Source organism: Fundulus heteroclitus, chromosome 10, assembly GCF_011125445.2.
Source record: "Fundulus heteroclitus isolate FHET01 chromosome 10, MU-UCD_Fhet_4.1, whole genome shotgun sequence".
Classification (NCBI taxonomy): domain Eukaryota; kingdom Metazoa; phylum Chordata; class Actinopteri; order Cyprinodontiformes; family Fundulidae; genus Fundulus; species Fundulus heteroclitus.
Genome location: NC_046370.1, coordinates 9277772 through 9304333, shown reverse-complemented (window position 1 = coordinate 9304333; position 26562 = coordinate 9277772). Strand labels below are relative to the sequence as shown.

Genomic DNA, 26562 nt, shown 5'->3' with positions numbered 1-26562 from the left:
CCGCGGCCGCCGCCGCCGCCTCGCCGCGGCTGCCGCGGTAGCGTCTCGCCAACATAAAAAAAAAATAAAATAAAATAAAATAAAATAATAAAATAATAATAATAATAATAATAATAATAATAAAAATAAAACTCGATATGCTTGCATGTTTATGTTGTTGCTTTCGCGCGTGCATATAGTGAATGGCAGGGCAAAAACACATGGAGTTCTCCCCGTAAAGCAAGACTTCTGTGGGTGCGGGCCGTGAGCTCTTGCTCTTGCAAGTGCGGTATTTCCCCCACAGACCCCCAGGGCGGCCGAGAAAACCTTTGTTAGACCTGAAATGACTCATTTAATCATCCAAAATGGTATGGAACACATTAATTAACTGAAAAATGTTGCATAGTATGCCTTTAAAGTTCCAATTACTGGAAGGTCATCCAGACATTTTAGATTGCCTAGTAACTAATTACTTTGATAGTGCACTAACAGAGTTAGTAACTCAGTGACATTTTGGGAGCCATGACTAGCAATTATAACTAGTAACTTTTTAAGTAAGGTGCCCATAACTGATGCTAAGGGAAGCAGAAAGGGCTGCACCTTTGACATGTTGATGCTAGGTATTATTTTTTATCTGCAGAGCATCCTTTGCTGCACATGTTCAAGTGTACACAGACTTCATTCTATTTTATTGCATTTTAAGCAATAGAATGTGAATTAAAAAAAAATAATTGAATTATTTTTTACTTGCATTTTCAAATAAGCTTGTGTATTTAACTTAAACATCTATATAATGTTCAAATTTATCATCCAATTAGAATAATTGATAAAATACTCATTACTAAAATGATCGTTAGCTGCAGCCATACTGTAATCTCGCCTTCTGTTTATTACCATAAACTGTGCTTTTGTCTTTGACATTCTACTCTGCTAAAACATGAAAGTGTTCATCTAAAAGCTTTGTTTTCCCACATCCTGTTTTTAAAAACCTAATGCAGAAGATGTTGGTTTCTAAGAGCCACTTTGATAATCAATTTATTACGACCACAAAAAAGAAAAACACAAAAAAAAAAACAGTTGATCATATTACATAGTTAAATTTAAGTGCTTGCTATGTACAGAAGAAGAGGAAAATAGTTTTTATTTGCGGATTGGGTGCCGTAGCTTTAATAATTTTTTTGTGTTACATATTCTGAAATGTTCTTCCTCTCCTGCTGTAAGCCTTGGAGGTAGACTTTTAGTTTCCTATTAATAATTGTAAAAATATGTAATGTGATGTAATTCGGTTTTCTGTTTGTTTCATCTGATATCTATTAAATATAATGAATGACTGATTCAGTAGTGTGGTTCTGAAAAGATGAGCAAGACTAAAATCACAGCAAAGCTGGTCTTGAGATGCTTAGAAAAGAAAAAGTCAAAATTATAGTACCAATTTTTTTAAATTAATTTTTAAATATAGTTGTTAAAAATCCTGGTGTAACACACAAAAGCATTTTTTGTGGGCCATATATTAAAGTTTTTACAGTTTTTATTGGTTGCTTTGACGCAGCAGTCAACTCAAAACCCACATTTTTCAAAACAGTTAATGCAGAGGCCTAAACAGTGGCACCAATGGTCAAAATGAGTCAAACCAATGAGAATGGGTTAACACATTTGCAAGATGTGTCTGTTGCTCTGAAGAGATGATGATGATGAAAACTGAGAGGTTGCCAGTTTCTTCAAACAGGTCTAAGCAACCAATAAAAACTGTAGGAGAAAATGTATTGTTGTATCTTGCCCTCCCCCCAATAAAAGCAGGGCGGTGACATATAAGTAACAGCAAACATCCAAACACAGCCAATGGAGAAGCACTGACCTCACAGCGATGATACTTGCAGGTTTATTCACTCTGCTCCTCCTCACAGGTAAGCAGTGATAATACATAGAGTTGATTTCAACAATATGCATTGCATTTTATTGCAATTGCTGCAGCATATTAAATAACTATGTTTGTGTATTTATAACTTGCAGAAGTATTGCAACATGACTAAATTTGTTTTTTGAAAGAGGGAAGTGCAAGGTGAGGGGGCAGCATTAAGAGTCAGCCACAGAAGTCTAATTTGTTTAATTAACAAATTTGCTTCAACAGAAGGTATGTTTAATGTTTGCAATGCAACTTTGAAAATCCTATTTGATTCATTATTTTAGCTCAGGGTCACTTCTATAGAGGATACAAGAGAACGCAGGAAATAGAAATTCTAATTAGATTTTTATGTTTCCATTTATTTTTATCATTTTATTTTCTTATTATCTGTGAGCCATTGTGAGAAACAGTTGTAAATAATTAAACATGTCAGTGGTGAGGAGTAGGCGGGAATGCTGTTACTGTTGTAGAACAGTAACCTTGTCTTACGAGACAAGGATAAGCGGGCATGGACAATAGATAGATGGATGTAAAACATTCTGCAATTTCTAATGGGAGGTTGCACAAACACGATAAGGAACCTATTCTAAATTGCTTTATGCAGTTTTTCTGTGGTAGACTAAGGACAACAAGACACTATTTCTTATTGTAATATTCATGACTTCTCATGATTGTTGTTTTTTATGTGAGATCAATCTTCCACATTTGGAAGTACTTGAAGTATTTGAAGTATTTGAAGTCAGAATGAGAAATTACATGACTTAAAAAATCTGCCAGATAAACTTAAAGAGCAGGATTAGGAATAGCAAGTACTGAAACCATTCCTAAATAAACATAAAGTAAAATATTTCGAAAATGTAATTCTTTTTCAAACAGTTGTTTAAACAGATATGTCTAGTATCATAAAATGTATATTTTGTTACCACAAACAATCTAAAATGATAATCAAGGGAAGGAATGTTTGAAAACTTTAGCTGTCGTCATCTTAAGAACTGTTCTTCCTGTTCTGTAAATATGGTTTTGAATTTTTTGATTGTTTTGTGGGTTTTCATTTTTATTTATTTTTTGCATACCAGAAGATTCTCGTGTAAAGTTTTGAGTCAAAGGGCGTAGGTTTGATTTGAACTTTACAATAATAATGAACTTTACAATAATAATGAAGACATTATTGGTCTAAAGCTTCATTGGTCTGGCGTCATTCGTCCTACGCAATATGCATGCTCCTATTTTTTTTATGCTTGACTTCAGCATCAGGATACGTAGGCTAAGTCCCTCATGATGAGAATGTCTTGCTCTGGCCCTGGTTTGTACTAATTTACTAATGGACAGTGTGGAAATCTTACAATAAAACCAATGTAAATAGTGTTCCTCTGTTTTATTTGTCTATATCCTAATTCTAGAAGTAGAAATAGGGAAATAAATAGCACTATCATTTTGTGGAATCTTAATTACGCTATTATAAATTAGCAAAAGTCTAAACAAAAAATAGCAGTTGTTTAGGCAGCATCTAGTGTTGTTGTGCTGTATATCATGTAACAAAAATAACACCTGTTATTTATGTCTGAACTGCCTCAAAGGGTCGACAAAAAAAATGAAAGCCATAATAGCAACAAAATATTGGTTAAAGCAAAACCCTCACCTGTTCTTTTTCAGGCAGCTGTGGCTAAGAATCTGAATTTTTACCAGCCCTCAGTCTTTGCACTTCGATCTTTCCAGCAGTCTTCAGAACTCCTGCATGGCACTGAATATTTAGTTTTATAAAAGAGATTAGGTATTTGTTGATAAAATGTATTATACTTCAGAATTAAATGCTATTTTGAGATGCTAATGTTGGTTACTTTCATTTCTCAAGTTCCATAAATCAAAACTCTCTCCTGCTTCTGTTCTGCGCTTAGCAGTTTTCACCCATTTTTGTGCAGATAATATTTATTTTCTTATCTGGTACTAGTTTCATAATCTACTATTAATTGTGGTAACCGCAGTCACAGACATGTATACATAGACGCCGCGTCGTCGGGTGAGAGGCGTGCTGACAGAGCTGCCATCTTGGGTCAGACCAAGCTGCGGTCAGAGAGAATACACGTCAATTCAGGAAAGTGGTACTTTATGTTTTCAGACACTCTGAATCCGGTGAATTCTCAACCGATTTCCAGATAAATTAGCTGGCTGAAAACGTCACCCTTTTAGGTGCTACATGGGACCAATCGATTGAATTAAATGATTGTCTAACTTCATACATTATTTCTGTCATTTTTGTATTGACAGTAAGCAAACTTCTAGAACTGTGTCCCAGGATGCCCAACTTTTGCTCCGCTTATGGTTGTGCAAATAAAAGGACACTCTCAAGACTGTCTTTCTTGGAATCAGCAGTTTTCATGTTACTCTAGAAACCCATTATTTGCTCGGATGGCCTCTGGCTCACATGCCCTAATCTGTGCCTCATGTTGGTGAGAAATTTTCATAATATAAAGTACTTTAAATTGTCTTAGTACTGAAATGTGCTATATAAATAAACTTGCCTTGCATAGATGGCAAGGCAGCAGAGTTTCTTAACTCTGCTCTTGGGTTTTGTCTCTGTTCTTCCTTCCAAGGCAACTTTGTCATTCCAGGTTAATTTTTGTGGGGACATCTAGACACATCCTTCGGAGGATGGGTGTGGGAATTGGCAAGGCAAGTTTATTTGTATAGCACATTTCAGTAAAGAGACAATTCAAAGTGCTGAACATGAACAGAAAATGCGAGAAGAAAACATTATCTGAGTCAAGTCAAGCAAATCTTTCATTAAGACAGCATTAGGTAGATCATCAACACAGCAGGAGGAGGAACTTAGCTGGTGAAGGATTTCTTATAAGCTTTTGTAGTTTATTTGGCTGAATTGAGACATTTTGTTAAAATCAATTCTAGTTGGAGACAACTTTGGTACTGAACTTGATATGGATGTACAGACTGCCTTTCTAGTCTTTTGGATTTTCTCAGTAAAGAAGTTAGCAAATTTATTGCAGGCTGTGGTAGAGTGGAGTTCAAATGCCGCAGTCACAAGGGGGTTGTTAACCTGTCAACCGTGACAAATAAGGCACGGGCATTGTTAATGTTTTTGCTGATAATCTCAAAGAAAGATTCCCTTGCATTTTTATCAGTTGTAAGTTATAGCTTTAAAGTATCTCTCTATAGATGTCCTAGTGATCTCTTTGTCCCAGAAACCACTTTCACAGTAATTGGTGCAATGGTGTCTGAAACTTTAGACTGAAAGTTATCTACTGAGTTTACTCAACAACAGATTGAACCTCCTATCACAGGTCATTCAAATCATTAAGAAAAGTTTGATTTGGAGGCCTGTAAACATTCTACGGGCAAATACCCTACTTCCTCCGTGCCTTAGGCACACAACCAAATACTGTATAAGCACAGAAGACTTTGTGGTTAAGATGAAACCACAAGAAGCCGGAGGTGCCATAATAGCCATTGAAATATCTATGCCACATCAGTGAATGGCACAGTAACCCTGCCACAGAAGAAGGAAAGAAAGATGTAAAGATGTTTGATGTTAACAATAAACACAAGAGGGAGAAAAAAAAGACATTTGTTTGTTTGTCAGTCCACACAAATGTATTGTGGAGGAGAAGAGGCAGTAGACAGGCAGCTGGGCCAAAATCATAACACTGTGTTTTTTTTTATCAAATAATTTCCTAGTCCACACATGTAACATTCACTGGTGATGTTCTAAATTTTAATTTCATTTTTTTTTCTTCAGTCCAATACCTCAATATAAAGGTAACATTTGTCCGTTTCAGGTGGAAATACTTCATCTCTACAACCACAACAACATTATGAAGATCTTCCAGGATCAGTCCAAAGCTTTGAGGAAATGTCAGGTACAAACTTAATACCCTAAAAGTTTCTGAAGATTTTAAATTGTGACATTGGTTCTATGAACACTTTTACAAGTGGGATTGCAAGACATTTGGATAAACTTTGACTCTTAAAACCATTTTCACCTTTAATTAAATGAAGGAAATCTTAATATTTGAGTCATATCTGTAATTTTTTATTGCCATGCATGCAGCAAACAATTTCTAAAATACATATAATACATAAATTTGAACAACACAAACATGCACACACAGGTGAGTGTTTATATATCAACACACCCATGTCTACCTATGTGTAAAACTGTTTTTCATTGTCCGAAACAATGACAATAAATTATATTCTATTGTATTGCGTCTACACAGAGATACCACTGAGAGTAGTTAAAAGATATTATTTTTCTTCTGTCAGGTGGAAATACCTCTGATCCCGAGTACTCTGAGCCACCCCTGCTCCTAATGCCAGGTAAAACCAAAAACTCCAAAAGCTGCCAATATATAGCCAATATATTTTATATTTAATAATACTTCGACACATTTGATTGAAATAACTCTGATAATAAAAGTTTTTATTGTTGTTATTGAGTCTACCAAAAGGTGTAATCCTTTTTAACAAATGCTAATAATGGTGGATATAACTGTGATGCTAATAATAAATAATTTTGTATATGTTTTAATTATTTGTGCTAAAACTTATGCTCAATTATTTCTGATGAAGTTTGCTTTATTTTACTGCGGCAGAAAAACATTATGTTCTCTACTTTCAGGAAACGTTGATATGAATGTTATGTATTACCCAGATCGTGAAATGTTTCAGCTGATCTTTGAACAAATTCGAGGTAAGAAACAAAATGCATGTTAAAACACAGATATAAATACAGATATTCATATTTGGAAATAATTTAAAAGCAGAGGTAGTGTTGAAGGAAAAACTTTTTTTTCACTGTGGCCTTTTGGTGTCATTGCATATGGCAAATCCTATAAACTCTATGATTTGTGACTGCTGTCACATCAGAACAATGTTTTTGCTGAATACCAGAAAATCAGAAGGGTTCTCTGTCCAGGATTAAAGTTAGTTATGGACAATTGGACAACACAATGTGTATGTCAGGATGTTGATGACTTTGTAGTTTTTCAGTTTACTCCTGTATTATTTGTATATTTGGGTTACTTTCATGTTATTGGGCTTTTTCCTCCTGTTTCTCATGCTCTGCCACTTTGTAATCCTACTCATTCAAATCACGTGTGTCTGCCCGTTGTCCCCCATGCCACTAATCTGTTTCCTCCATTATTTAAGCTCCTGTTTGTCCTTGGTTCTTTGCAGGATTGCGTGTTTCTCTTTATGCCTCGCTGTCCCGCTTTGTTTGTCTGCCCTCGGGCAATGTCTCATGCGCCTCATGGTTTTCCCTTTAGGTTTTGCTTATTTTTTCATTAAATATTTCTATTCACTAAGCTGTCTTCCGGTCTGCACTTTGGTCCAGGTGCCACCTCTTAGACTATGACAGTGTATGCTGCATAGGTTTGTTATTGCAGCTCTCATCTCTTAAGCATAAGGCAGTAATTTTGAATTTTGAAGTTGAAGTTGGTCAGAAAGTTACTGTGTCCAGGAAATCCAATTTTTAAGAGGAAAAAGTCAATTTTATAGTTGCAAGTTTAAATTTGTCTTTTGATCAGCTGTAAATATTAACTCTTTATTTGCTTCAGCACATTGAATTGTTAATCTTTTTTATTTAAGCAAACAGTGCAAGAGGAAAAATACGAATGGGAGTCAACTTTCATTCAACATGAATGTTTTTAAATATCAATAAACTCATTCACAGTGAAATGTCTCTTCTTAAATTTTCAGAAAATGATGTTAAGGTTGATGAAGAATGCAGCTCTTATGCTGTTTTAAAACACCTGAATCTGACTGAGAACAGTGACAAGTACACACTGGGTCGCCCTGTTAAAAACCTCAATCATTTGACATGGGTACTTCTGGAGATGAAGATTTATGCTATCCTAGATGTGGTAAGGTCTTAAATTTCCTGAAATGTGTTGGATAATTAGTACACCACTAAATCAGTTGAACTTTAACACAATTATGTTGCATCAAAACAAAGAAAGATCTATGTGTTTTACTGAGATTGTATGTGCTAGAAAAAGATGAGTATAGTATAGAGTGCATATGCCTTCTCCCCTTTACCGCAACATAAATTCTATGTAAACAATCACACGATTTAGCCTCAGTATAAATACAATGATTCCTTGGAGACCTTAGAGTCAGAAAACATTAAGCAACAGACAGCATTACAAAGACCAATAAACACACTGGCAGGTCAGGGATAAAGTTATAAAGAAGTTTAGTGAAAGGTAAGCTAAACTCCTTAACCCAAGCATTACACTACTAATGAAGCGATATTTTCAGATAATGGGAACACTATGGCTCAACTGCCTATTAATCTTCGACCTAAACTGAGAGGCCTGGCAAGGAGAATGGTAAATGGCCTGCACTTGTAGGAACCCAAAGCGCTTTACAGAACATTCTGTCATTCAACCATTCACATGCTGATGGTGGTAAGCTAAATTGTAGCCAGAGTTTTCCTGGGGAAGACTAACAGAAGCGGGGCTGCCATACACACAGCACCACTGAGCTTTCAGACTACCAGCAGCAGGTAAAGTGGGTGAAGTGTCTTGCCCAAAGACACAACAATTGAAATGAACAGAGTGGGGGTTCAAACGCATAACCTGCCTGTTACAGGATGAACTCCCTAACTACTGTGACACTGTCACCCGAGTAAAGCAGTAGACAAGCAGTCAAGAAGCAAAGGTTACTCTGGAAGAGCTGCATGGAGTCACAGCTCATGAGCAATATGTTGACAGATGAGCTACTGTATTAATCATGCCCTCCACAAATCTGGCCTTCATAGAAGAGGCTCCTGTTAGCCGTTCACTGTAGCTCTGCTGCTCTCATTGTATATTTTCATCATGGCTGAGAATCGCAAGAGGTGAACCACGTACAAGTTTACGAGACCAAGAGGAATGCGTCAATGTAAAGAAATAAGACCAGAAAGAATTTGGGGGATTCATTTTTATGTGATCCCCCTGAGGAGCGGAAGAACAGGGAAGACGATTTTGCGCATGCGCAGTTATTCAAAAAGGGACTTGGGGAAACTTCTGGAAAATTCGCCAACTCTACCTTTAAAGGTATTGGCCCAACTGCAAAATGATGTAGCCTTGCCTGCAAGCTGAATTCTCGCGGTATTCGTGCATTTACAAACACACGAGAATCCATCTTGTCCTGCTCCCAACTCAGTCGTTCAAGCCCGAACCAAAAATGTTTTGGACTAATCACATTGGAGTATTATGGGACATACCAGCTGTGATGAAAGCAAGAACTGTCTAGCCCACAGTTGATTCAAACTAAACATGGCAGCGCAGAAGGACACACACGTAGCTGCTGCTATCACATCTGTTTTGTAAGAATCCAGGATTTCTTCTTCGAAAGAAGAACAGAAAGAAGTGCCTTGATTAGCTTAACTTGTTGTGGTTTCTCATGGCACCTTTTGCTTGCATTTTCATTTGATACTGTTTTTGGCTAAACCCAATCTTCGGTAGGTGGGCACAAGGTCTCACTTCGCCCAATCAGCTCGGAAAGTTTTACTGAATGTCCCTCCTTTTCCCATAACGGATTCAAAGGGAGCAGTCCCAGATCAATAATGTGCAGATAGTAGAGTGCCACACATTATCTATCTGGTTTGCCAGGTTAAAAATGTTGTGCAAGAAGGAAAAATTGAATGGAAAATTTTCTTTGCCTTTTTCTTTTATTTTTGAACATGTTCTGATTATTCTTAAAAGTTGAAAATGAGTCCTTCAAGGTTGGGGGAAAAACATGTCAAATATTTATATATTTATGTTTTAAAGATATTTTATTTTGGAGTTGTTTAACTTTGGCATACAATAAAGCATTTCACTCAACTTCCTTCCTTTGCTCACAGAGAGAAACTGACCAGACTTTCATTGCCTATATTTGGATTTATTTGGTGAGTTGTATTTACCTTAAAATTAAGCATTTCATACATATGCCACTGTTTTGAAAATCCAGTTTTTTTTTTCCTTTTAAATTTTACCGCTACATTTTGTAGTTCTCTTTTTCTCCATGTTCCATGCCTCCTACTTTTATCTCTGAATTGTTCCGCTACACCGTCTTCTTTTCCTTAAGTAGCGATGGGACAATGAATACGTCTGGTGGTACCCGGAACAATTCTGTGGAGTTAAACACATCTTGGTCCCCACTAAACTTTTGTGGATGCCAGATCTGACTATTGAAGAGATGTAAGTTTTGATTCATATTTGCTTGCATTTCTGAACAGGTTTGAGTAAATGAAAACATCATCAAAATGTCCATTAGAGAAAGTGAAATGTTGTCATAAATATGTCTAAAGTGCAATAAAGTTGGGGTTGAGTGTGGTGTGCAAGACTCCACTTCATGATCACAGGATTCTCTCCCAACGTAAACCCCAAAGCCCTAAATGTCTCTAATTTATTGAAATAAAGGTGCAGGATATAACTAAACATAGCAAAGCTAAAGCTATATGGTCAAGTCTCACAAGAGCAAATTGCAGTAGTATGATGTTAGGCCTTTCTGGGTGAATTACTATCATGATGGAAACATTTTATTGTGGGTATAAACAGAAACAAGTCTGCACTTTGCCTTGTTGTCAACTTTAAAACCTCTTTGCTGTGTGTGTGTGTGTGTGTGTGTGTGTGTGTGTGTGTGTGTGTGTGTGCGTTCCTGTAGGACAGAGCAGGACAAAGCCGCTCCAAGTCCTTATCTAAGCATCAGGAGCCACGGCTGGGTTGAATTTAGAAATGACCAGGTGGTGGTCTGCACATGCAAGATGCGTGTTTATAAATTCCCATTCGACATGCAGAGCTGCAACATCTCCTTCAAGTCAATTATGCACTCAGGTGAACCCGAAGAATATCTTTTTTTTTTAAACCTAACTAAATGCATTAATGGGTTAACACCTATGTAAATACGCACAACACACATTTCCCATCTTAACATACATGGAGAAGTCTAAAATGCATTTTTTTTGGTTTGTTTTTTTCCAACTCAGATGAAGAAATAAAGTTATTTTACAACAGTAATAATACAGTGATCACAGACTGGTCTCGTGAAGCCATGCAGACTCAGTATGAGTGGCTTTTTGTCAGCATGACAGTCACAACCAAAACTGTCAACCATTTTGGATTCAATCAAACAGTGATTGTTTACACAGTAAGTATTTTTGACAGTACCTCTGGTGAAGAATCATTTTATGATGTCTTATGTTTTTACATTGTATTTTATTTTCCTTTTGCATGAGCTTAAGCTTTAAGAGTGGTAGAGAGACAGATCAAAATGTATTTTATATGTTTTACACATTTAATGTATGAGATAGATTACATTTTCTGAAAATTTACAGTGATGTCTCAATGTGGAGTTTTCATCCTTAATCTGAGTCATTTAACAATAGCAAGCATCAGCCTCATAAATCGATCACAAAAGCTGATAAAATAAATGCTTTGTGTATAATTTTAAACTTGGTAGCTTTAAAGTGCAATATAAGACATCACATTTTGTCACCAGCAACTCTGCTCCTATTCACACTCACATTCTTCTTGCTGCCAGCAACAGATATTTTGACCCATCTGGAATGTCTTCAGGATTTTTCTATGCTGCTACAACATGAACATAACTCTTTTAAGCTGCTGCTCTAGTGTTCTGACATTGTTCTGCACATAATGTGATTGTAGCATCATTTGTTTTTAAACATATATCTGTCTCGACAGATATAAGGCCTTTGACAAGCTCACATGTTACTCATGCTGCTTTCAAGTTGAGCAGTTTTCTTCAGTACTTGGCTAATGTTAGCATGTCATTTCTCAAATTTTATATGACTTGTGAATAATTCAGTTTGCAATACATGCAAATATGCTAACTAAATTAGAATATGCATTCTGATAAGGCTTGTTTGTCAGATTAAAAGTACCTGTTGAAAATGAGAACCTTTAATAAGCAAATTTTCTTGAAGCTACATTAGAAATGTTTTTTTCATTGGTCTGATATAATATTCTGATCTTAAACTTCATGCTTTCATTAGCTGAAAGCAGAAAACCATCATTAACGAAAGTAAAGGCTTAGAAAATTTGGTTAATTACTCAATAATTATTTTAATGTCGTTATTTTAATTGTAATAAGGAAATTATTAAATAATGTTAAATATTGTTTTTTAGTAACATTTTCTTTTTTATAGGCCTTTTAAATTAAGCGTTTTTATATCTGGACCACTGCTAGATGTCAAAGACAAATCTCCATCAATGAAAATGTGATGGACAATACCAATACATTCTCACTGAAAAACCTGTCAAATCCATGTTAGTCCACTGGGGAAAATGTAGTATTTTGGCTCTTCAATACGTGTCAGGCTTACTTTTTATTTGGTGTATTGATTAGCATGAATGCAGCAGGCATTCACACTAATAGTGTTCATATTTCTCTTTATTTCTTCTTCAAGCCAGGATTCGTCAAGGGTTTAACATCCACAGAGCCACACAGAACATGGATGAGTTTATGCAATTGTGGGGTTTTAACAAGATTTTAACATAATATAAACATAATGGTGTTGGCTCTCATTTAGTATCTGTATGAAGGCTTCCCAACTGCTATTGGGAGTCTGGAGAAGAAGAATCTGTGCATGTGCTTGTGAATGTCAGTTACGCTCATGCTAAATGTGTAAAATTAGATCTTAATGTGTAAGACAGCTGGAGGTATAACTTTATAAACAGGATTATATTTAATGGTAACATCAAACAAGGAAACAGCCTCACCTTACAATCATCTAATCAATATCTAATATTTCGCTTAGTGAAATGAGTTACTGAAATTATATTCTAATTTACTGAATGTGACTGCCTTTCAGGGCTGTTTAAGTTAACTGTGGGGAGATAAACCTATTGAGAATGTTGATCTCTTGCTTTAAAAACATAGAGCTTTGCCTCAAATGTCATAAAATGTAATGACTGGTGTTTTAGCTGGCTTTTAAAGCAATCAAATAGCAGAACAGATCATGTTACACATACTGACAGGAAGTGGCAGTAGCCTTTCTAATTACTGTAAAGGCCTGTGGTAAACAATGATGTAATAATTTTGGCCTCTTTCAATAAAATAAAGCTAATAGGAACATAACAAATAATTTAAACCAATAAAAATATCCTTTTCACTTTTCCATTTTAAAGTTATTACTTTGAAATAAAGCCATTGCTTTAAAATCATTTCAAAATAGGATTTTTGCAGAAAACACTGTAGTAATGCCAAAATTGCAATGCACTTCTTGCAAATATTTTACAGTTATTTTTTTTTTGTTTGCTCATCAAAAATAGGTATAGAGAAATACATTTATATGTGTATATTCCTGACCATTATTACGTTATTGGATAAGGTCAACAAAATTATTTGCACAAAATACAAAACTGTTTTGCAAGCAGTGTTTGGAAGCAGGCTGTGATGTCTGAGAATTAATAAAGACAGTAGAAAAACAACATGTATAGCCAAGTAACTTTGAAAAGTTACTTATAGTAGTTCCTGAAGATGCAACACTTAAAATTGCTTCTTTACAAAGTATTTTACTCTGAGTGGAGACGACGCTTGTCTCATTTTGAATGCCTTTAAACACTAAAGATAACTAATAAATTATGTAGCTCTGGATTGGAGAGATTTTACACCTTTTATTCTCAGTATTATTATTACACTAACTGACCACTTAATTGGAAAGATTTGCCAAATTGAACAGAAGCTATGTTTACGTGGGCATAAAGTAATTGCAATAAACGACTGATCGAATAAAAATGTGCTCTTTATACACGGCAGTCGGAATATTGTGATCAGATTAATGAAATTGTTTTCCGAATGAAATGTGTTGTTTATGCCAATTGACACTCCAATCAGCCTGCATATTAACACTTGTCAGGATCAAGTTATTCTGAAAGCGGTCAACTGACCTGCGTGCGCATGTGCGCCCCACGTCAACGTGACATATTTCTGCTCTGAGTGGCTAGACACTATATCGGGAAGCAAAACTGTCTGTGCTCCCAATACAATGTTTCTGCTAGAAACTTTACAAAAGCTCAAAATTAATATTTATTCGGTGGCCTCTCGACCAAAATTCGAACCTGGTGCAAGTCCAACTTGGGCACACAGAAGACCAACAAACTCGTACATGACTGCTTTATTAGTGTAACAGACTGTTATATGTTTAAATGGAAAAGAAAGTGTGTCCCTTCTAGTTGCCGGAGAGCGAGAGTTCGCTGGGTTGTACGGCAGGGGGAGCACGTGAGTGTTGTTGTTTTGTTTTTGCTGAAGAAGAAGAAGAATAAAGTGAGGAGAAGCGGGGTTACCGCTGAACACACTATTCCGTCTGTTGTTTACATGATCCAGATATATCTATAAATACATATAGCTGGCCGCACCGTATCCACGAACCTAGAACGCTCGGTTACATTGGTGGCAGCGGTGGTGGGAGTTTCCTGAATCCCCGTTGTTGTTTTTTTTTGTCCGTGACGGCTACGTGCCAGTTGGATAGCTTAGCGTCTCCGATATAGCTTGCTGGCTAATCTCGTGCGGTGCTGGAAAAACAGCGCTAAGTGGACATGTGGTTTGCAGACGAGGACCCTTTTAAACCCAGTTCGAGCATGCTTGGCAGATACTCACCGGGCGGGGATGTTAAGATTGATCTCCCCCCTCCTTTCACCGGGGACGGAAGCCAGAGTTTCCTCAGCTGGGCGAGACAACTGGAGGTGGCCGTCGGCGCCACAGCCAGGAGCGGCGGCAACTGTGAGGAGGAGTTAGTGAGGATTCTGCCTACTCGTCTCGGCAAGTCCGCGTTCCTGCTGTGGGACAGCCTCCCTGGGGCGACCAAGTCGGATTATACTATGGTGAAGGAGAGACTTGGGGCGGCTTTTGGACAGAGGCAGTTGATGGACCGCTTCAGAGCCAGCCTGACAGCCCGGGCGCGTGCTCCTGGGGAAAGCCTGGAGGTGTTCGCTGCTGACGTGAGCCGGCTGGTCGCGGAGGCCTTTCCGGATTATGGTGATGTTGCACAGAGAGAAGAGAAGTTTCGACGCTTTCTGGCTGGTTTGGATCCAGCGTTGAAGGCCAAGTGTTTGGAGATGGGTGCCACGGACCTGGAGGAGGCGTTACACGTGGCTGAGCGCTGTGAGAATGCCAGAGCTGCCCTACAGAGAGACTATGTGAGTACTGCGGCCTACGGTGGTGAGAGCACATCTGTCCAGTCCGTGTCGGTTCCGGGGGGTCTCCAGAAGGCTGTTGAGAAGCTAACAGAGGACATGTACTCCATGAGAGTGGAAATGAGAGAACTTTGTGAGGACAATCAGAGGCTGAGGGCTTGGAATAGAGACATGAGGGGGCAAAGCGTTCGCTCGCCCTCAGGAGAACGCTGTCACTGTACCTGTGGTGAGTGGGGCTGCCGGTCCAGGAGCTCTCGGGAGGAGCAACGTGGTCGCTCTCCTGAATCTGGGCAGTTCCCACGCCCAAGGGATTTCCAGCCTCGCGGCTCTGGGGTGTCCTCCCCCTCTAGGCCGCTGGGGGGCAGGAGTCCTAGCCCGAGCTGGCGTGCTCGACAGGAAGATGAGCCCAGACGGCGTAGTGTGCACTTTCTGCCTCGACAGCGGGACGTGGTTAACGACCGTCAGGGAAACGACCAATAGCTGGCATTGAGGCCCAAATGCCAGCCAGTTCTATAAGGGGCCCCTTGAACAATGACTTCTCCGATGTAATGGCTCATTTGGACTGTAACGGCCACCCGACTTCCTTCGTCAGGGGTGTGGTCGAAGGCACAGAGGTTCCCATGTTAGTGGACTCAGGGGCGTCGGTGTCACTGATCAGTGCGGACTTCCGTATGTCAGTCCCTGCCTTGCGAAACAGGCCCCTGAAAAGGAACTATATTGACTCTCGGGCAATCAATGGACAAATGTTGGATACACTCGGTACCTGTGAAATCACCTTCCGCCTGGGTCCGACCTACTGGCAGCACACCTTCCATGTACTAAGGGAATCCACCCAGTGTGTCCTGCTAGGACTGGACTTCCTGGCTCCGAACTGTGCATTGTTGGACTTGGGGCGAGGTGTGTTACAATTATGGGATGTTTCAGTCCCCCTGCTTCAAGGTGGTGAGTTAATCCCTAGTTGTTGTAACGTGTCCCTTGCTGATGTCTGGACCATTCCCCCATTGAGTGAGGCCCTGGTACCGGTGAATATTCTCACTCCTGCTGGAACCGGTCGGCCTGCTGCAGACTTCGAGGGATACCTGGAGCCTAACATTCCGGATACGACAGGACTTGTGGTCGCCCGTACAGTGAACAGTGTGAGAAACGGTGTGACCTCAGCCCGCATCCTCAATCCTACAGGGGAGGCAGTCGAACTCAAACGGGGACTACACTTGGGGGAGTTTTACCCCGTCATGTTGCGGACGACCATCCAACTGTGCCGCCAGCCGCAGTGAGCCCTGTCTCCCTGGAGGAGTCTCCTGTTACGGCTGAGCAAAGGGCCAGGCTGGCTGAACTGCTCCGGAGGTTCGCTGATGTGTTCAACTTGGATGGCCGGAACACGGGCAAGTGCACGCTGATCAAACACCATATTCGAACTGGAGACTCGCCTCCAGTGAAGCAGCGTGCTTATCGTGCATCACCCGAGAAACGGACGGAGATCGAACGCCAAGTGGCTGAACTGCTGGCGGACGGCGTTGTGGAAGAGAGTTGTAGCCCCTGGGCTTCTCCAGTGGTGCTGGTGAGAAAGAAAGGGGGGCAGTGGAGGTTCTGCATCGATTATCGTCGCTTGAATGCAGTGACGATCAAAGACTCACACCCCCTCCCACGAGTGGATGATAGCCTGGACACTCTAGCTGGCTCAGCCTGGTTCAGCACACTTGACTTTTCAAATGGCTACTGGCAGGTGGAAGTGGCTGAAGAGGATCGTGAGAAGACAGCTTTCACGACTGGACGGGGCCTGTATCAGTGGCGGGCTATGCCTATGGGTCTGACCAATTCGCCAGCCACGTTCCAACGCATGATGGAGCTTATCCTCAGGGGCCTGCCATGGCATATTTGTATGGTGTATTTAGATGATATTCTGATTTACAGCCGTACATTCACTGAACATCTCATTCATTTAGATGAAGTCCTGTCCAGGATCCAGCGAGCGGGTCTGAGGCTGAATCCCAAAAAGTGCTACTTTGCCAGGGACCATGTCGTTTTCCTGGGCCATGTTGTTTCCAGGGATGGTCTCCGACCTGACCCACGGAACACTGACAAGGTGAAGACATGGCCAACTCCACGCACCCCTTCAGAGGTCAGGGCCTTTGTGGGCCTATGCTCCTATTACAGGAGATTTGTGTGTAATTTCTCCAGACACGCGACACCACTGAATCGGCTGGCTGGGAAGAATGTGCCCTTTGAGTGGTCGGCTGAGTGTGAGGCTGCGTTCACCTACCTCAAACAGGTGCTCACATCCTCTCCGGTGGTGACGCTGCCCAACTTTGCACTCCCTTTCAAGGTGTACACAGACGCCTCTAAAGACTCTGTTGGGGCAGTGCTGGCACAGGACGAAGAGGGTTGTGAGAAGGTGATAGCCTACGCCAGCCAGGCTCTCACACACACACAGAAAAGATGGTCCACCTTCGATAGAGAGTTATGGGCCGTGGTGTGGGCTGTGCGTGAGTTCAAACACTATGTGGGGGCGTCTGCGTTCTCCATCATCACGGACCACCGCCCTCTGCTGGGCCTTAGGCGCATGGCGATTGATAGTGACCCTACTGGACGCAGGAGTAGGTGGGTGCTGGAGTTGGATCCATTTGATTGGGTCATGGTACACAGGGACGGAGCACGCCACAAGAACGCGGATGCTCTGTCCCGTCGGCCTGTGTCCCCTGACCCTGTCGGGTCAAATGCTCCTGTAACGGGACCTGTTACTGTGGCCTCAGTGGAGACGTCTGACCACTCTCCAGCTGCAAATGTGGAAACAGAGTCAGTTCTGGTCTATTCACTTTGTGATAGTAGAGCTGAATTGCAGTCACTGCAGCGTGAGGACCCAGACATTAGTACTGTGTTAACATGGTTGGAGCAGGGCAGGGTGCGACGGCCTCGTAAACTCCCCCGGGATTCCTCTGCTGGCTTGAGGAAGTTGTGGACTGAGTTTCATCGTCTGTCTGTGATTGAGGGGTTGTTGTGCCGCACAGCGGTCACTGACACCACGGGACAGAAGCGAATTCAGACTGTTGTCCCTGCATCCATGGTGCCGGAGCTCCTTCAACAGTTGCATGGGGGGCCAGCTGCTGCACACTTTTCCGCAGAACGTGTGTGGGAAAAGGCCAGACAGTCCTGCTACTGGCCCTTCATGTTGAGGGACATAAGGCATTGGTGTGAACAATGTAGGGCCTGTCAGACTCGCAGGAGCCCAGTCCCGGGGCCAAAGGCTCCTATGGGAGGGGCCCAGGTATGCCGTCCTCTGCAGCGAGTGGCTGCAGATATCCTGGAGCTGCCCATGACATCTCGAGGGAACAGATATATTTTAGTGGTAGAGGATTATTTCACTAAGTTTGTTTCCCTGTATGCTTTGCCTAACCAGACAGCCCATTCAGTTGCACAATGCCTTTTTGAGGATTATGTATTGGTGCATGGGGTCCCAGAAATCCTGCATAGTGATCAGGGCCGTCAGTTCGAGGCAGAAGTGATCCAGATCCTCTGCCAGCGGCTGGGGATTAAGAAAACCCGTACCACTGCCTATAACCCCAAATCAGATGGCATGGTGGAGCGCCATAACCGGACTTTGATTGATCAGCTGGCCAAGCTGTTGCTTTCTCATGGCGGTGAGTGGGACACCTATGTGAAGCATGTTGCTTTTGCATATAACACCTCTATGCATGCAAGCACCCGGTTTACCCCATTTTACCTCATGCACGGACGTGAGGCTCGTGTTCCTGCAGATGTGCTAGTGCCTGCTAGTGCTCCTGACCCCTGGGGCACTGGATCTCTGATGGATTATGCTTCCATCATTGCAGAGCGGCTGGAGTCAGCATTCAGCACAGCCAGGCTTAACTCTGCTGAAGCTCATGAAAGACAGAAGCTGTACTATGATCAGGGTAGCTGCCACCGTCCCTATATGGTAGGTGCGCTGGTGTGGATTAACAACCCCCCAGAAAGCCGTATGAAGCTGGCACCGCACTGGAAGGGTCCATATCGGGTCGTGCAAGTGCTGGTTTCTGGTGGAGAGTCTGCACTAACGTATCGCATCGTCAATGCCCTCGACCCGATGGAGCGAGCCCAGGTGGTTCATCATGATAGACTGAAGCCATACACTCTGCCATTGCCAGCACAGACCGTTCCGACTCCGGCTGCTGTGATGTCTCCTCTTGGGGTCGAGTCTTCGCTTCCCCAGCACGGGGATCAGTCTCAGACTGGTGAGATGGACAATGGACCATGGGGGAACTTACCAGAGTTCCAGGTAGGGCAGTCTCGCAGAGGGCGAGTGGTACGACCTCCGTCCTATCTGCAGGACTTTGTCAGGTTTTGAGGGTCTAGTTTTTGTAAAAAAAAAAAAAAAAAAAAAAAAAAAGTCTGTTTCAGGCTGTTTTTCTCATTTTTGTGATTTCAAAGGTGTTATCTGAATGTTTGATAAGGTTTGAATCTTGTGTTACCACTGTCTGGAAGAGTTGGATTCCGGGTGATGTTTATATGAATATTTATATTTAATTTTTTTTATTTATTTATTTATTTTTTTTCTCTTCCCCTGTGTTTTGGGGATGTAGTTTGCTGGGTCCCTGTTTTTTTTTTTTTTTGGTGAGACGGGGACGTCTCTTGTTGAGGGGGGGACGTGTGTAACAGACTGTTATATGTTTAAATGGAAAAGAAAGTGTGTCCCTTCTAGTTGCCGGAGAGCGAGAGTTCGCTGGGTTGTACGGCAGGGGGAGCACGTGAGTGTTGTTGTTTTGTTTTTGCTGAAGAAGAAGAAGAATAAAGTGAGGAGAAGCGGGGTTACCGCTGAACACACTATTCCGTCTGTTGTTTACATGATCCAGATATTTCTATAAATACATATAGCTGGCCGCACCGTATCCACGAACCTAGAACGCTCGGTTACATTAGCAATTTTTTTGTTTTTAGGCAAAGACGGAAGTAATTCTTCTTCTGTGTTTTTTTTTAGGGAAAATTGATAACTCTCTGCATGTCAGTTATTCTATTCTGAATAAAGCCATGTGTGTATAAACACACATTGTGATCTGATGCTCATATAAATGGTACAATCCAATTATTTTATCTTTTATTTTATATTTTTCAATCCAAATATGTTTAAATCCGATCGTGTAAATTTTGTGCATGTGAACATAGCTAATGTCTCAGAAACATTCCTCACAGATTTTGGTCCATATAGACATGAAAGTGTCATGCAGTTGCTGCAGATTCCTCGGCTGCACATCCATCCAATCTCCCATTTCGCAACAGGCCAAAGGTGATTCTAACTGACAGAAAATCTGGTTATTGTTGAGGGCATGGAGTGTAGTGATCTCATTCAAAAGACCAGTTTGAGATTTTTCCTCCACCTAACTAGTGCTTTCTTGTTTTCTGACCATTGTCTGTAAACCTGAAAGATGGAAAACTTTAGTAGATCAGCAGTTTCTGAGATCAGACCAATCTGTCAGGAACCAGCACCTATGTCAGACTCAGTCACTTAAATGTTTACCTCATTGTGATGCTTAGTTAGAGCCTAACCAACTCCAGATGCCTGAATACATAGTATTGTTTTATTACTGGCTGAGTTACTATTTGATTAACCATATATTTAAAATAATTACTTAAAGGGTAACCCTCCCTTTACCAGAGCCTTGCTCAGCTCACAAATAATATTTGAAAAATGTGCCTGAAGAGAACCAGAGAATAGGTGCAGTGAGTGAGGTATAGGCATGGTCTGGGCGACTAGAACAAGGTAAATAAATGCTGAATAAATTAGCTAAATGCTAAGCTAATAGAATGCTAACCTGAGAATTGAAAAAAAAAGATAGCAAAGCTTACAATTTCAACTACAGCTTGCTACAGAGGCATGAGAGTGCTGCTTTTATACCCCACAGCAGCAGAACTACTGTTAATTGTTTGGGTGATGTCACAGTATCTTTTGAACCAATACCAAAACTGATTAAAACTTCAGAAGCATTACACTCGGTAAACATGAGGAGGGCACCACACAGGCAGTTTTAGACACAAAAACAGAATTTCGACAAGTGTGCAGTAAATTGTCAAAATAACGACTAGAAGGCACTATGACATCCATGTATAAAGTCTATTAGCAAAAAAGGTAGATTTTGGGGTGAGTTGCCCCCAGTGAGGGGGTCCAGTGAGTGTAAATTGCATTAATCAACCTGGTTTCAATTTTATTTTTCATGCTTTTTAACATGTCATAAAGTTACAAATCATGCCTTTGCAAGATGGACAGGAACTAATTTCTCACACATTTTTTTTTAGATAAACATGAAGAGGAGGTCTGTCCTCTATATTGCAAACTTCTTGCTGCCTGTCCTTTTCTTCTTGTGTCTGGACTTCGCCTCCCTCCTGATGTCAGACACAAGCGGTGAGAAGGTTGGCTTCAAAATCACTGTTCTGCTTGCCGTCACAGTGATGCAGCTCATTCTCAATGAGATTCTTCCATCTTCATCAGACCGGATTCCGCTAATAGGTTAAACATTGTTTTCTTCACTAATTTCTGTGAGCAGTTACAGCATTTGCTCAATCAGGGCTGGCAATATTAAACCTGTATGTTCCCCTCAGCGGTTTACTGCATTGGGACCTTTGCTCTTATGCTGCTCAGTCTCTTGGAGACCATTTTGGTGAGTCATCTGATTAATAAAGATGCATCCCAGGAAACTGAAGGGGAAAAGACAAACTGCCCAATAGAAGGTAACGAGGAGGAACTGACTAACATAAAAAGTTGTTTCATAGGTAAGACCACACTTTCATCAGTCCTCATGTTTTGTTTCAAACATTCAATCATGTCATGTTTTGATTCAAATAGTCAAGACTTGGCAAACTGTTTTGCACTTTTTCAGGGATCAAGAAATGTGGTAATTGTTCATTTGTTAACAAAATGTCAGCTGTTGGAACACCATTTACTGGAAAAGAGGTAAGAACTTTGAAAGTAGCAACATGTTGTGACTTGTTCTTAAATGAGTTTCATCACAAGCATGTTTACAGGGTGGTATGGGCGCACTTCCTGAAGTGTCCCTCGCTCTGGAAAAGATGTCAGAAGAGCTCGAAGAGATTAAGAAATCAATAATTCTTCTCGGTGGCAGAGAAGACGACAAAAAAGACGGCTACTGGACCAGAACTGCAAAAAAAATAAACAAAGTTTTTGCAATATTTTACGTCACAGCAGCAATCCTGTTTTTAGTGGTTGTCTCTACATTGTGGTATTTTGTAGATGAAGAGTAAGCAGTAAGAAACAGTAAATTGTGTTTAAATTCCTGTGTATTTAGTTGGACATTGACAGCTTTTGTTTTTATCAATAATTTCAATTGATGTTAATAAATGTTTTTAATACTTTTCTCCCACATTATAATTTTGCATTGCTAAAACTACTGCTATGTGCAACATTGGTATTAATCAGCTTCTGGCTGAATTAACAAATGAAAAGAAAATACCTTGTCTGCCATTATTAATTTTTCTTTTTTACATTACTATAACTTTTAATTTGTGTTTATGCTAATAATTTTTATGTAACGTCTGTACTGTAGGGCGTTGTGATAGACCAACCCTGAATAGTGCGACAGCATATGCATATGTAAAACAGTAGTGCAGGAGTTAAGGAGTTCATCCTGCAATTTGCAGGTTTCCGGTTCAACCCCCTGCTCCGACTGTCTCAGTTGTTGTGTCCTTGGGCAAGACACTTTACTCAAATTGCCGATGGCAGCCTCGCCTCTGTCAGTCTGCCCCAGGGCAGCTGTGGCTACTGACATAGCTCATCACCATCAGGGTGTGAACGTGTGTATAAATGACTGGCTGTAGTGTAAAGCGTTTTGGGATTGTCGGTCCATTTAAAGTGCTATACAAGTACAAGTAATTTACTATGATCTTGTTTTTTTTCAAGTTTTTTGATAGAAGGTGATCCTGCATTCGACCCCAAAGTCTGTTTCAGGCTCTAACAGGCTTTCCTCCAAGATCTCCCTGTATTTAGATTAACCATCTTCCCATCAACTATGACCAGTTTTCCTGTCCCTGCTGAAGAGACAGGGAAACTATGTTTCACTATGGGGAATATATTTTCAGGCAGAGTTTTGGTTTTTGCCACACAGTGTTTTGAATGTAGGCAAGAAAGTTTAAGGTGGTCTCATCTGACCAGAGCACCTGTTTCCATCCATTTACAGACTGCATATTAAAATATTTGACTGCTTTGGTTCACAAATGGCTGTTCATTCGGAATGAAATGCAGCCTTCTATTTCAGCTAAATTTTTCAATTATATATTGACTGGTGTGTTTGAGACACATTTTCTTCAGTATTTTTGTCCTCATTTACATGATTGTTTTGTCATAAAGGCAATGTCAATGGTATTTAGTAAGTTAGTCTAACATTTAAAAGAACTCCATTTAAAAACAGATGTCTCAGCAGGTTTGCCATTGAACCTGCTGGAACAGATATTTTCATTTTACAAATTCTGTAATAGATTTTTCAGTCTCTAATATCACTGAAACAAAGTCAAATGCTGCTTCCTGTGCATTTTTAGCTAAAACCTGTACTTTTCTCAGAGATGTCTGAATGCAGCTCACTGGGTTTATGTCTTTCTGTGTACATGGCTTATCCTACTACTACTTTCTTTATTATTCATATATGACTGTCATTGCATGTGATTGGTCATGTTTTATGCCTATCACACAGTCTATGTACCTGCTTGCATAGATATTCTCAGCAGAGCTGAGCAGGAGCAGGAGGATTCAACTGATCTCATGTACTAAATAAATTCAGCTCTCTTTCATCGACAACATATAACTCCTGCAAACTGGACTGCTTACAGCTTCCAACAATGGCATGCTTCTTGTCACTTTTCAATAATGGCAGGATTTGTAAAGTGCACAACTGTTTGTCAACATATTCTGGTGAAAGGATTTCTGCAGCTCCTCCAAACTCAGCCACTTGTCTGCAGCTGTGAGTTCTGATCCTCTTGCTCAGTCACTGTTCAGTTTAGACTGCTGCATTTTGATAGATTTATGTTATGCCATACTCTATGTTCAGATTATGGATTGAATATTTCTCTGTGAGATGTGTAAAGCTTTAGATATATTTTTTATGACCCATCCCTGCTTTAAACCTCTACACACGTTTAACGTTAACCTGTCTACTTTGTCTTCACGATGCTGTTTGTTCTCTGAAAAACATCTGAGGCATTCATACAACAACTGAGTTTATTAAGAAATTAAACTACACACAGATGGACCCCACATAATAACTAGTGGTTTTATGAAATTATAACAACTTTTCAACATCCCCAGGGGTTCGACGACTTCTTACAGCTCCCACCCTGCAGTCTGTTTAAGCTTACACCCTTTAGATCCTTATTTCTGTCATTAGTTAGGTTTTCTGTTATCACTTTACATTATTGTCTGTTTGTTAGATTTGGTTCTAGTCTTAGTTTCTGTTCATTATGATTTTAGTAGTTCTGTTAGTTTAGTTAGGTTATTCCATCATGTCTAGCCATTCTTCATGTTTCCTTTACATTCAGTTATCCCTCTGCCCTTGTGAGCTCACTATCCTTCTTTCCTTCTGCTTAATTGCCTTTACTCATCTCACCCGTGTGATTTTGGTCCACCTGCTGCTCCTATATATATCCCCTCCTATATTATTAATCACCTCAGCCATAACTAATTGTCAAGTCTTATCTCTGCTGCCCAGTTCTAGTCATCATTGTTTTGCTCCTGGTGCCTGTTTTCCCTTGCTGCCTGTAAGGTTCTTCATTATTAAAGAATGTAATCTTCAAAATGTCTTTTCTAAGTTCTTGCCTGCACGCTGGTCCACACATCAAAATCCAGCTCCTGACAAGACAATGCCTAAACCGCTCCCTCTCCAACCTCACACTTTTAAAAGCTTCTCATTTCAAAGCTTCTTCATATGAAATCCTAACACCCTCCTCCCTTTTAACCTCCAATTGTTGTTTATTCAACCATAGGAAAAAACAATACTCCCTCAAGGGAGAGAATATCTCTGCAAGGTACACTAATATTTGTTGTTGACCCTGAACAAGAATAAAAATAACACAGTGTATATACACATATATGCGTGAATAAATTATGTGCTTCAATTTGCAATTACCGATCATTATACTATGTATTTTTTTTAAATGGGTGGACAAGTATTGTGGAAACTGATATGAAAGTCTAGTCATACAAAGCCTGTCATGCTCTTTCATGACCATTATTGTCCCACCAGAAAAGCATTGATTTCCATCCTTATCCTGCTCAATTAAAACCTCTGTGGTTTTTCCAGAGCAATTTAACCCTATCCTTTAAGTAGTTTCATACATGGTATAACCATTAAAGTACTTTTAAGGCTCAGAAGTTATGCGTCATGTTGTGCCTGGTAAAGGATTCTTTTCTGTTGATGTTTAAAAAGCTGCATGTCAGAGGTTTTTCATAATGATTTAATTCAAATGAATGTTATGCAAAAAATTTCCATACACTGTGAAACTGTCTCTTGAAATAAAAAAGTTTGGATGCATTTTTTCTTCAATCTGTTTTTTGTGGTGTATATTAGTATCAGAGCAATGAAAGCCATCATTTGAGCTAAAGTAAAAATATTTATTTGTGAAATAAAGGAAAACATGAGGATAGATTTTAAGGCAACGCCTGCAGATGTTGCTGTTACTGTAGATCCAGCCTTAAATGCCATTAAAATGACTCAGCCTGTGTTTTCAGTTAACAAGGAGGAAATGTCAAGAAGAAAAGGATCAATGAAAAAAAAGTTACCTGAGTGAGGACAAAAACAATTCAGTCTCACTTGCAGCAGGAGTAATAGAGGTTCGCAAGACCCAACTTTTGTTTTGGTAGTCCACTTAAGGGCAAGTTAATTTGCATATCAGCTAAATATTTTGGTCCAAGCTAAATATTTATGCCAGCTGATACATCACAAGCATGTCTGACTACTCCACTCAAGCAGAGGATGGCTACTAAAAAAGGGAGGTTATCTCCGAGGGTGCTCAAAAGCAAATGGAAGTTTCCACAATTATAACCCCAATTAGGACAGCGGTAAAGTTGGTTTTAGGTTGGATATGGGAATTGTCTCGTGTTCAAGCCAATACAGGGAGGCTTATCTGGGGCTGCCACTCTCTGTCTACTACATAAATCCTTCCACTAGCCATAATGCCAAAAATAATGGGTTTGTGACAGAGTGTTGTGCTGAGAAGAGAGGTATGAATGGAGCGGCGAGGGAGCATGGGGGCGCAATAAACCAGTTTCCCAAATATGGTTGTAGCCGATGAGAATGAAGTCAACTAGGTAGAGCCGCATATCGTTAACGTACCCAACCCTTTTACTGAGGAGGGAAATGTGGCCTGCCAAAACAAAATCCCTCTACGAAAAGGTGACATACTTTTTTTATGAAATTCTTTGGAGCATTTGCATATGCAGCAATATGAACTGCATGAAATAGTTTATACAGAGATGTCACCACACCTTTAAGAGCCAATTTAAGGATTGTTTGTCATTTAGTTTGATCATTATTATACTATAGATAAGATCAACAA

The 26562-nt window shown here is 40.2% G+C and overlaps 1 protein-coding gene across 1 annotated transcript; it reads left to right on the top strand.

The window, feature by feature from the left end:
• The first annotated feature begins 1811 nt into the window (after positions 1-1811).
• LOC105928205 (5-hydroxytryptamine receptor 3A) lies at positions 1812-22726 on the top strand. Its single transcript, XM_012865353.3, has 13 exons — positions 1812-1883; positions 5674-5754; positions 6161-6214; positions 6516-6587; positions 7595-7758; positions 9726-9770; positions 9953-10062; positions 10529-10698; positions 10851-11011; positions 21301-21511; positions 21604-21774; positions 21882-21955; positions 22027-22726. The coding sequence occupies exons 1-13, from the start codon at positions 1844-1846 to the stop codon at positions 22261-22263; spliced, it is 1590 nt and encodes a 529-aa protein (XP_012720807.3). The 5' UTR covers positions 1812-1843; the 3' UTR covers positions 22264-22726.
• The last annotated feature ends 3836 nt before the right edge of the window (positions 22727-26562 follow it).